Consider the following 12,469-nt stretch of genomic DNA (forward strand, 5'->3'; position numbering starts at 1 on the left):
TTTTTTGATTAGTGTTTGGTAACAAAGATTTTCTCCTATGTTCTCGTCTAAGAGTTTTATAGTTTTCATTTTGTTATTAGATCTTTGGTTCATTTTGAGTTAACTTTTGTATAAAGTATAAGGTTTGGGTTGAAGCTACTTTTTATTTTTCATATGGATATCCAGTTTTTCTAATACTGTCTTTTTCCCATTGAGTTGCTTTTGTATTTTGTCAAAATTAATTGACTCCTTTTGTATGTGATTATTTCTGGACTTTCCAGTTATTGATATGTGTCTTTATTAATGGCACACTGATTACTGTGGCTTTATAGTATTAAAATTGGTTTTGTTACTGTGGCTTTATAGTATTAAATTGCTTCTTCCAACTTTATTGTTACTTTTTGTAGTTGTTTTATTTATTCTAGTTTTTGCTCTTATATGTACATTTTAGAATCAGCTTATCTAGGGTGCCTGGGTGGCTCACTCAGTTAAGCATCTGCTTTTAGCTCAGGTCATGATCCCAGAGTCCCAGGATCGAGCCCTACATCAGACTCCCTGCTCAGCAGGGAGTCTGCTTCTACCACTGTCCTTCACCCTGCTTGTGCTCCCTGCCTTGCTCTCAAATAAATAAGATCTTTAAAAAAATCAGCTTATCTAATATCAGCAAAAAAATTCTTGCTTGGTTTTTGCTTGGTATTGTGCTAGATCTATAGATCAGTTTGGGGAGAGTTAACATCATTGCTGTATTTTGTTTTTTAATTCGTGAACATAGTATATCTTCATTTATTTAGGTAGTGTTTTATTTCTTTCATCAGGATTTTGTACTATACAACATACATTGCCCAAGTGGGCTATGTTTTTGATAGTGTGTACCCAAGTATTTGCTTCTTTTGGAGCTATTACAAATGTTAAATTTTTTTTGGTTTCCAACTGTATGGTGATATTATATGGTGTAATTTCTGCATTTTATCTGTTATATAGTAAACAGTATGTAGCTGGTACTATTTATTACATTTTTTTGTGTTGATTTTGTCTCCTATGATCTTGCTACACTCATAAGGCAGTGTTTTTGTTTGTTTGTTTATTTGTTTGTAGATTTCTTGGGATTTTCTTGAAGACAGTCATGTAGTTTGTGAAGAGGAACAGTTTTTATCTTCTTTTATCTTACTGCTTTAACTAGGACTTCCAGTACAGTATCAAATAGGGATAAAGAGAATGGACATCCTTACCTTACTCCTTATCTTAAGGGAAAAGGATTCTGTTTTTTTATTATAAAGTGTGATGAACTAGAGTTCTGTAGATGTTCTTTATCAGGTTGAGGAAGTTCTCATCTCTTCCTAATTTGTTGAGAACTTTTTTCCTGAATGGATGATATGTATTGTCAAAAGCTTTTTATACATCACTAGTATCAAGTGATTTTTATTTCTGTTGGGGATTACACTGATTGATTTACAAACATTGAACCAGCATTGTATTTCTGGGATATACTCCTCTTGGTTATAGTGTATTATTCTTTATATGTATTGCTGGATTCAGTTTACTAATATTCTGTTGAGAATTTTGCATGTATGTTCATTAGGGATATTTATTTATAGCTGCGTTTTCTGTATGATTGACCTTGAACAACATGGGTTTGAACTGTGCCTGTTCACTTCTATACACATAATTTACAGTACTATAAATGTATTTTCTCTTCCTTATGGTTTTCCTGACATTTTCTTTTCAGTAGCTTACTTTATTGTAATGGTACAGTATAGAATACATATACAAAACATGTGTGTTAATTGGCTATTTATGTCATCAGTAAGGCTTATGGTCAACAGTAGGCTATATTTGTAGTTAAGTTTTTGGGGAGTCCAAAGTTATGTGCAGATTTTCAACAGGCAGGGAATTGGCACCCCAACCCCCTTGTTGTTCAAAGGTCAACTGTACTCTTGTTTGTCTACTTTTGGTGTTAGAGTAATACTGGTTTTGTAAAACGAGTTGGGAAATGTTCCTACTCCCATTTTCTGAGAGAGATTGTGTAGAATTGGTATAAATTTCTTATGTAAGTATTTAGTTGAATTCTCCACTGAAACCTTCTAGATCTTGAGGTTTCTATTTCAAAAGGTTTTAAATTCGGAAGTAAATTTCTTGAATAGTTATCATACTATTTAGCTTATGCAGTTCGTCTTGGGTGAGTTTCTGCGGTTTGTTTTTGAGGAACTGGTCAATATCTACTAAATTGTTGAATTTATGTGTTTAGAGTTGATGTAGTGTTCTTTTTTCCTTTTAGTATCTGCACAGGCTGTAGAGATAGCCTTTGTTCGTTCTCAATGTTTTAATTACTGTCTTTCTCTCCCCCCACCAGTAGTCTTATGCAAGGTTTATCAATTTTATTGATCTTTTCAACAAATCAGCTTAGTTTCATTGATTTATTTTCTGTTTTTCTGTTTTCAGTTTTATTGATTTTTGCTCTTATTCCCCTCTTGCTGCTTGCTTTTGGTTTATTTTGCTTTTCTCTTTCTAGTTTCTTAAGGTAGAAGTTTAGATTGTTGACTTCAGTCCTTTTTTTCTTTGCTAACATAAACTTTCAATAATACAAATTCTTCCTGTAAGCAGTATTTTAAGTGTACCCTACATATTTTGATGTATTTTCATTCAATTAAAAACATTTATTTATTTATTTAATATTTAATTACATTTCTGTTGAGACCTTTGCATTACTTTGAAATGTGTTGTTTAATTTCCAGGTCTTTTGACATTGTCTAGTCATCTTTCTGTTATTGATTTCTGGTTTAATGGCATATGGAGAGGACATAGGCTTAATGTGGTTGATTTCAGCTCATTTAAATTTGTTAAGATTTGTTTTATGACCTAAGATGTGGTGTTGTCTTGGTGAATAGTCAATATTTACTTCACCATTCTAGAGGATACAGATCTGAAATCAAGGTGTCACTTTTTTTTAGAATGATGTTCTTGGGGTGCTTGGGCGATCAGTTCTTATGCGTCTACCTTTGGCTTGGGTCATGATCCCAGAGTCCTGGGATTGAGCCCCACATTGGGCTCCCTGCTCAGCAGGGAGCTTGCTTCTCCCTCTCCTACTCCCTCTGCTTGTGTTCCCTCTCTTGCTGTCTCTTTCTCTGTCAAATAAATAAATAAAATCTTTTAGAAAAAAAAAGTAATGATATTCTACTGTAGTTAGGTGGCTCAATGTGTAAAATGTTGATTGCATCCTTTTGATTGATGATCATGATGTTCAGTTCCTTAATTTTGCTGGTTTTCTTTCTACTTGTTCTGTTACTGAGAGGGTAGTGTTGATATCTCTAATATAATTGTGGATTTGTCCATCTTTCTATTCAGTTCTCAGTTTGTGTTTTGAGGTCTTACTGTTGACTTCATACACATGTTGTTTTTCTTGGTGAATTTACCCCTTTATTATTATGTGTTACTCCTGTTTATCTCTGGTAATTTTCTTTGCTGTGGAATTTGTTTTGTCTCATTAACATAGCCATTTCAACTTTCTTTCTTTAGTGTTTCTTGTTATATATTTTTCCCACTCATTTACATTGAATTGCTTTGTATCATTATATATTAATGAGTTTTTTATTTTTATTTTTAAAAATTTATTTATTTATTTATTTATTTGACAGAGGGAGAGAGAGCACAAGTAGGCAGAGCAAGAACATGAGCAGGCAGAGTGGCAGGCAGAGGGAGAGGGAGAAGCAGGCCCCCCCACTGAACAGGGAGCCTGATACGGGGCTCAATTCCGGGACCCTGGGATCATGACCTGAGCCGAAGGCAGACGCTTAATTGACTGAGCCACCCAGGTGCCCCTATTAATGAGTTGTTTTTTTGTTTTTTTTTTCAAGATTTTATTTATTTATTTGACAGAGAGAGATCACAAGTAAGCAGAGAGGCAGGCACAGAGAGAGAGGAGGAAGCAGGCTCCCCACTGAGCAGAGAACCGGATGTGGGGCTCGATCCCAGGACCCTGAGATCATGACCCGAGCCGAAGGCAGAGGCTTTAACCCACTGAGCCACCCAGGCGCCCCTATTAATGAGTTTTTTAAGGATAGCTTGTGATTGGGTCTTTTTTTTTTTTTTTTTTTTTTAATCAAGCTTGTGGGATGCTGCTTCCATGACCCAAAGTGTAGTGGGGAGCTGTGTGTGTGGAGGGTTATAGGCTCAGGGTCTTTGGGAGCCTCTATTTCCCGGAAAGTTGAGTATATGGCTAGCATTTTCCACTAATGATAAATAGCATCTGTCTGGGAAGGGCAGTTTTTTTTCTGTATCTGAATCCTGTAGGCAACATGTTGTCATCACAGGTGGTCCAGAGACTCCAGGGTGCATGAGAGGAAGTTCCTAAAGCCTCTTCAGTGAAGGTGTCTCTGAGGGTGCTAAGAAGGAGTATTTGTATTAGTTTCCTAGGGCTGTTGTAACAGAGTGCTACAGGCTGGGAAATCTTAAACAACAGAAACATACTGTCTCACAGTTCTGGAGACTACAGGTCTGAAATCAAGGTGTCAGCAGGATTGCATCCTTTTGAAGGTTATGAGAAAAGGCTGTGTTCCAAGCCTTTGTCCTTCTAGATGGCTGCCTTCTCCCCATGTCTTCACATTGTCTTTCCTCTGTGTATGTCTGTCTGTGTTCAAATTTACTCTTTTTGTAAGGACACCGGTCATATTGGATTAGGGCCTACCCTTATGACTTCTTAATTTGATCATCTGAAAATCCCTTATTTGCAAATAAGGTCACACTCATAGGTTCAGGAAGTTAGGACTTGAACACATTACCAAAAAATCTGTATTTAATGCCCAGTTGGATATTTCTGTAAATACTAGACGTACTGTTAGTCATAACTGTGACAGGAAGTTGAAAGAATGGGACACATGATGTGTATCAGTGGCAGAGGTCCTTTCTTTAGCTTCAGGAACTGTGGGTTAAGTTAATCAGCTTCATAGGTCCTGGCACACCATTTCGACTCCATCTTTTAAAATATATTCCTTTCTTTTTGGGTGCCAACTCAGTTGGTTGGGCGACTGCCTTCGGCTCAGGTCATGATCCTGGAGTCCCGGGATCGAGTCCCACATCAGGCTCCCTGCTTGGCGGGGAGTCTGCTTCTTCCTCTGACCCTCCCCGTCTCGTGCTCTGTCTCTCTCTCATTCTCTGTCTCTCAGATACATAAATAAAATCTTTAAAAAAATGTTTTCCTTTCTAATGTGTTTGTGTATCATTATGAAACATTCTAGTGTTAAATGCATGCATTTTTAGGTTGTGTTAATGGGATGTATGGTTCCTTAGCCCGAGTTTGTTCCCTTTGCTATTCAGTACTGTATTTTTTTTTTTTTATTTGATGGAGAGAGAGAGAACACAAGGAGGCAGAGAGGCAGGCAGAGAGAGAGTGGGAAGCAGGCTCCCCGCTGAGCAGAGAGCCCAATGCGGGGCTCGATCCCAGGACCCTGAGATCATGACCCGAGCTGTAGGCAGAGGCTTAACCCACTGAGCCACCCAGGCGCCCCTAGTACTGTATTTTAAAGTGATATTCATAGTACATTGGATTACTGTGGGATTGAATCCTCTGCATCCTCCTAATTGTGGGCCTGTATGGGAGTTTTGTGAGCATAGCCCCTGAAAGGGATTAGAGGACCTTTTATGTAACTCAGTTGATTGCTCTCCAGTCTAGTTGCATGGGGTCCACCCCTTTGACCAGTTGTGCCTGAAGGTTTATGTCCCTGGCTTCAATTATTTGACATTATTTAATTATCAAACAGATCATTGAAAGCTTACTTCCTGGCATGTGTTGTTCCTGGCACTTGGGTTTTATCAGTGAATAAAACCGGGTGAAATGGGAAAAAATTCCTGTTTTGGAGCCAACAATTGTCTATTTGGTGACTGTAAAGTAATATTTCATTGTTTTAATTTAAATTTTTCTAAACAGAATTTGAGTATCTCTTCATAGCATTAGTTATTTGGGATTCCTTCTGTTTGATATCTGGTATTTCTCTTATAAATTGCAGGAGTTCCTTAATATTTGTTACTTGTTGGTTTCAGTTATTTTTAGATACTTCTTACTGTTTGTAATATGATATAATCCCTTTCACAGATTTAGATGTATATTTCTTTCATTTAGAAAATAATTCATTTAGCAAGGGCATTCTAGGATAGGACACAATTATACTTCAAGGTTAGGTTCTGTCTTTATTTGCTGTGCGTAAGGAGTTTTATGACATTTGTTCTTGACTGAAACTTTAAATTTTCAGTGGCCCAAAGTCCTGGTGGTCAGCTTTTTTGTGTGTCTGAATGCTCTGAATTATATTTTGTCAATGGTAGTGATTCTGTATAGCAGTGGTTCTCAGTTGATGGAGTATGGCAATATATAGAGTTAAAAATGGTTTTTGAATCATGCTACCATTTCACATCCTCCTCTCTTTTGGACACAGCAGTTGGGGATCACATAGCAATTGGGGATAAAAGCAGTTCATATGAAATTCAATTAGGTAATATCAAAGACTAAGTTTGTTAGTTGTGAAATGTAATAGGAAATTAATGGAATACTTTAGGAGACCTGCTTCAAAGAAGAATTTGAATGATATATTGATTTCTTTATTAAAGGGCCACTAAACTATTCATTACTTCATAAATCACACTGTACCTTTGTGGTGATGACTCATATTACTTTCTTTTAATCATCAAATATTCAACTAATAATGTATATTGTAACTTAAACTTTCCATTTCTGGGAGGGACATTTGCAAAGAGACTGATGAGTGGATGTTACATTTTGAAAAGGAATTTAATAGATTTTTAAAAATTTTTGATTTTCTAGATGATGGTGTTGATACTCAAAGTGGAACAAAGAAAGAAGATCTGAATGACAAAGAGAAAAAAGATGAAGAAGAAACTCCTGCACCTGCATGTAGGGCCAAATTAATCCTAGAGAGCTGGGTATGGGGCAAGCAACCAGGTATTGCAAACTGAGATTCTAATACTTTGAAAAGCTTGATCTGGCACTTCTTTTCTAGATACCATAAATGGATTTTTTTGTTGTTGTTATGGAATTCTTAAAAATTTAACTGAAAATCTTTTGATATTATGGTAAACTGTACATGACCTACAATTTACCGTTTCAACCATTTTTATGTATACAGTTCAAGGACATTTAAGATGTTCACATTGTTTTGTAATCACCACCACCATCCATTTCCAAAACCTTTTCATCTTTCCAAAATGAAACTCTGTACTTACTAAATGGTAACTCTTCTTTCTTCTCTACTCAGCCCCTGGAGACTACAATTTTACTTTCTGTTTTTAGAATTCTCACTAGTCTAGTTACTTGGTGTAAGTGCAGTGATATAGTATTTGTCCTTTTATGTCTGGCTTATTTCATTATTTAGCCTAATGTCTTCAAGTCTTATCCATGTTGTAGTATGTGTCAGAATTTCCTTCCTTTTAAAAACGGAATAGTATTCCATTATATGTATATATTGCATTTTGTTTATCCGTTCATCCATGGATGGGCATTTATGTTGCTTCCAGCTTTTAGCTAATTTTTTTTTTAAGATTTTATTTATTTATTTGACAGACAGAGTTCAGAAGTAGGCAGAGAGGCAGGCAGAGACAGAGGAAGGGAAGCAGGCTTCCCACTGAGCAGAGAGCCTGACGTGGGGCTCAATCCCAGGACCCTGGGATCATGACCTGAGCTGAAGGCAGAGGCTTTAACCCACTGAGCCACCCAGGCGCCCCCACCTTTTAGCTATTTTGAATAATGCTGCTATGAGTCTAACTATACACAAGTTCTGCTTTCAGTTATTTGTGTATATATCCAGGTGTATAATTGCTGGATCATGTGGTATTTCTCTGTTTAAGTTTTTAAGGACCTGGTGAACTTATCCACAGTGACTACACCAGATTATATCCCTACTGGCAACTTATGAATGATTCTGTTTCTCTGTGTCCTTATCATCATTTGGCGTTGTCACTTTTTAAAAAATTTTAGCCATTCTGTTAAGTGTGTGGTGATACCTCATTGTGGTTTTAATTTGGGGTATATCCTGTGGCTGTTTACCTCTGTATCTCTTCAGTGAAGTACTTGTTCATGTCTTTTGCCCATTTTCTAGTTAGATTATTCTTTTTCTTTATCTTGTGTTTTGGGGGTTCTGCATATATTCCAGATACTAGTCTCCTTTGTCTTTTATATGGTTTGCAAATAATTTCTCTCAGTTCATAGCCTATCTTTTCATCCTCTCAGCAGTGTCTTAAGCACAGCAGAAGTTGTAAAATTTTAATAAACTTCAGTGTGGACTTTGCTTCTTCCTCCTCCTCTTTCTTTTTCTTCTTCCTCACCTTCCTCTGCTTCTTCCTCCTCCTCCTCTTTGCCTAACCCTAGAGCCTGAAGATTTTGTCCTATGCTTTTTCCTAAAAGTTTGTAATTTTATGTTTTTCATATATGTTCCTGTTCATTTGAGTTAAATTTTGTGTGCAATGTGAGGTTTAGGTCAAGGTTTTTTTTTTTTTGTTTTTGTTTTTTAATGCTTACAATAACTACTCCAGCACCATTTTTTTTTTTTTTTTTTTAATCAGGCTAACTTTCTACTATTGAATTACTTCTGCACCTTTGTCAAGAATAAGTTGGGTATACTTGTGTGTTCTATTTCTCATTTCTCGTTTCTGTTCTAGTAATCCATGTATCTCTCTGCCCACACCACAGTCTTTATTACTATAGCTAAGAGTAAATCTTGAAATTAGATAGATTGGTTCTTTCCATTTTCTTCTTTTTCATATTGTTCTAGCAATTCTAGTTCCTTTGCCTTTCCATATAAATTGTTAAATTAAAAAATATTTAAATAACTTTTTGGTAATTTAATACCTATGTGTTCATTTCTAGTATATAGAAATACAGTTTATTTCTTTATGTTTGTCTTGTGTCCTGCAACCTTGCTGAATTGACTAGGAAATTTTTTTAAAATTTTCTACATAGACAGTTTATTTCTCCCTTTTCAATCCATTTGCCTTCTATTACATTTTTTTGCCTTACTGTTCTGGCTAGAACTTCTTTACTATGTTCTTTAAGAGTGGGGAGAATAACCTTACTTTATTCCTATCTTAGGGGGAAAATAGTCAGTCTTTTCATTGTTAAGTATAACATTAATGTAAGTTTTTGTAGATGCTTTTTATAAAGGTGAGGAAGTTCGTGTCTATTCCGGTTTCCTGAGAGGTTTTATCAAGAGTAAGTGTTGAACTTTGTCAAATGCTTTTTGTACATCACTTGATGTATACTTGATGATTTTTTTTTCCATTTAGTTTATTAATATGAAGGGTCTGGTTTTTGACTGTTAAACCAGCTTTGCAGTCCTGGAATAAACACCTCTTGGTCATGATGTATAATTCTTTTTATATGTTGCTTAATTCTACTTATGAATATTTTGATAAGGATTTTGTGCCTATATTCATGAGAACAATATTCTGTAATTTTTTTTGTTGTACTGTCTCTGGTTTTGATATCATGCTAATACTAGTCTCTTAAAATGAATTGTGAAGTAGCTCTTTTTCTTTTTCCCAGAAGCAATTGTTTAGAATCTATATTAATTCTGTTTTAATGTTTGGTAACATTCTCCAGTGAAGCAATATGGACCTTGTGATTTACCTTTTGGGATTCTTAAAATTATGAATTCAGGTTTCTCAGTAGTTGTACAGCAATTTAAATGATCTGTTTCATATTTGCTGAATTGAGGCAGTTTGTATTTTTTAAGGAATCAGTCCATTTTGTCTAAGTTGTGTAATTTATATGTGTAGAGTTTTTCCCTAGTATCTTCTAATTATATGTAGATCCTGTTTCTTTCTTGATATTGGTAATTCATGTTTATTCTTTTTTTTGTGTTTTGTCAGTCCTGCGTAGAGGTATGACAGTTCTATTGATCTTTTGCAGGAACCAGTTCTTTGTCTCATTGATTTTTCTCTATTTTTCCATTTTCATTCTCATAGTTTCTGCTCTGAACTATTTCCATCTTTCTGCTTACTTTTTGGTTTATTTTGCTAGTTTTTTTCGTAGGTTGCTGAGATGGGAGCTTATATTTATTGATTTGAAAGTTTCCCACTTTTCAAGTGACCCATTTAGTACTATGCATTTCTCTCATGATTGCTTTAGCTTTCCCAGCCACACACATTCTAATGTATTCTATTTGCATTTTAATTCAGGTCCGTATTTTTTTGATCTCTCTCCTTCTTTGACCCACGGATTATTTAAGAGTGTGTTGTTTAGTTACTAAGAATTTGGTAATTTTCCCAGTATTTTCTGTTACTGAGTTCTAGTTTCTTTCCATTGTTTCGGAGAACATATTCTGTATGGTTTCACTTCTTTTAAATTTGTTGAGGTTTGTTTTGTGCCTAGGATATGATCTGTTTTGATATTTGTGTATCTGTGTATACACAATCTAAATGATTGTGTATTCTGCTGTTGGCTGGAGTGTTCTAAATGTTGATTAGATCCTGTTGATTATGGTGTTGTGTTTTTTTATAACCTTGCTAATTTTCTGTCTCCTTATTCTCTTGTTCTGTCAGCTGTTGAGAGAAATGTTGAGGTCTCCAACTCTAAGACTATATAGTTGTTGTTATTTTTGTCACATCTTTTGCTGTTTGGTGCATGTACATTTAGAGTTGTTATGTCTTATTGGTGGATTGACCATTTTCTTATTTTTAATATTGCTTTATATTCCTGGTAATTATCTTTGCTCTGACATCTGCTTTATTTGACATTAATCTATCCATTCTTGCTTTCCTTTGATTTGCTTGTATGCTTTTTGTTAATTCTATCCATTTACTTTTTTTTTTTAAGTAGGCTCTGCACCCAGCATGGAGCTTTAGCACAAGGCTTGAAACTCATGACCCTGAAAGACCTGAGCTGAGATCAAGAGTCCGTGCTTAACCAACTGAGCCACCCAGGCACCCCTTTATGCATTTACTTTTATTTCGCCTATTTGAAGTCACTTTCTTGTAGATAGCATATAGTTAGGTCATATGTTTTTAGTCCACTCTACCAATGTCTGTCTTTTAATTGGTATATTTAGACTGTTTGCATTGAATTTCATGTAATTTTTGATAAATTAGAGTTTAAGACTGCTGTTTTGTTTTCTGTTTGCTCTGTTTTTTCATTTTTGTGTTGTTTATACTGCCTCCCTCTGGTTTACTTGACTATTTTTAGAATTCCATTTTGATTTATCTGTAGTGTTTTTAAGTTTATTTTTTGCTGTAGCCTTTTTAGTGATTTGTCTAATACCTTATTTATACATAACTAAGCACATTTTCCTGGTTGTGTCATTTAACCAGTTTGGTTGACACACGGAAATCTTACTTCCCTCTATCCTTTTCTGTTCAAGAGATTGCCCTAAATATTTTTGTTGCATATGTTTATAACCACATTTAGCATTTTTTTGCTAAGGCTTCAAATATAATTTAGAAAAGTCAAGGGATAAAGAAAAGCCTATTGTATTTAACCCTGTGTTACTTACAGTGTTCTTCCTTCCTGAGCTCCAAGGTTTTCCTTTTATTGTTGCCATTCTGTTTAGAGAACTTCCTTTAGCCATTCTTTTAGTGTGGGTCTGCTGATGATGTATTTTCTTAGTTTTCCTTTACTTGAGAATATTTGATTTTCCTTTCATTCCTGAAGGACATTTTTGCTAGATTTAGGATTCTAGGTTGATGATTCTTTTTTCATCACTTCAAAAATATTTTGTTGCTTTCAGCAGTCCTCCAGGGTTTCTGATGAAAAATTTGCTGTTACATGAATTGTTATTCTACCATATTTAAAGTGTTTTTCTCTTGCTGCTTTTAAGATATTTTCTTTGTTTTTAGTTTAATTATGATGTGTCTTTATTTGGATTTCTTTGATTTCATCCTGTTCGGATTTGCTCACCTTCTTGGATTTGTAGATATACATCTTGTTGAATTTGGGAAGTTTTCAACCCCACCCCTTCTTCAACAACCCAAAATTCAAAGGGAAGAATGTTAGATCTTTTGTTACATTCCCACAGATGCCTGTGACTGCTCATTTTTCCTTTTTTTAAAATGAGGTGTAATAGATATAGATACAGATATATAGTATCTTAGTTTATTTAGTTCCTCTTCTTTTAAAAAAAATTTTAAAAAATATTTATTTATTTGAGAGAGAGCATGAGAGGGGGGTAGGGTCAGAGGGAGAAGCAGATTCCCCACTGAGCAGGGAGCCTGACCTGGGACTTGATCCTGGGATTCCAGGATCATGACCTGAGCCAAAGGCAGTGGCTTAACCAATTGACCCACCCAGGTGCCCTCCCCTTCTCATTTTTAATTGGATTTTTTTTGGCTATTGAGTTGTAGAATTTTTTTTTTTAAATGTATTTTGGATGTTAACCTTTTATCCCTTATCAGATACATCATTTGCAAATATTTTCTCCCATTTGGTAGGTTGCCTTTTCGTTTTATTGCTGGTTTCCTTTGCTCTGCAGAAGCTTTTTAGTTTGTTGAGTCCCACTTG

The 12,469-nt window shown here is 35.2% G+C and overlaps 1 protein-coding gene across 1 annotated transcript in view; it reads left to right on the plus strand.

Moving 5' to 3' along the window:
- LOC111161922 (E3 ubiquitin-protein ligase HERC2) overlaps positions 1 to 12,469 on the plus strand; it is a 232,403-nt gene that overhangs the window by 32,747 nt on the left and 187,187 nt on the right. Inside the window, exon 4 of the mRNA XM_022525994.1 lies at positions 6,788 to 6,925. Coding sequence (XP_022381702.1) covers positions 6,788 to 6,925 — 138 coding nt within the window. The remainder of the gene's footprint in view (positions 1 to 6,787; positions 6,926 to 12,469) is intronic.

Source organism: Enhydra lutris, unplaced genomic scaffold (assembly GCF_002288905.1).
Source record: "Enhydra lutris kenyoni isolate GAN:26980312 unplaced genomic scaffold, ASM228890v2 scaffoldscaffold87, whole genome shotgun sequence".
Classification (NCBI taxonomy): Eukaryota; Metazoa; Chordata; class Mammalia; order Carnivora; family Mustelidae; genus Enhydra; species Enhydra lutris.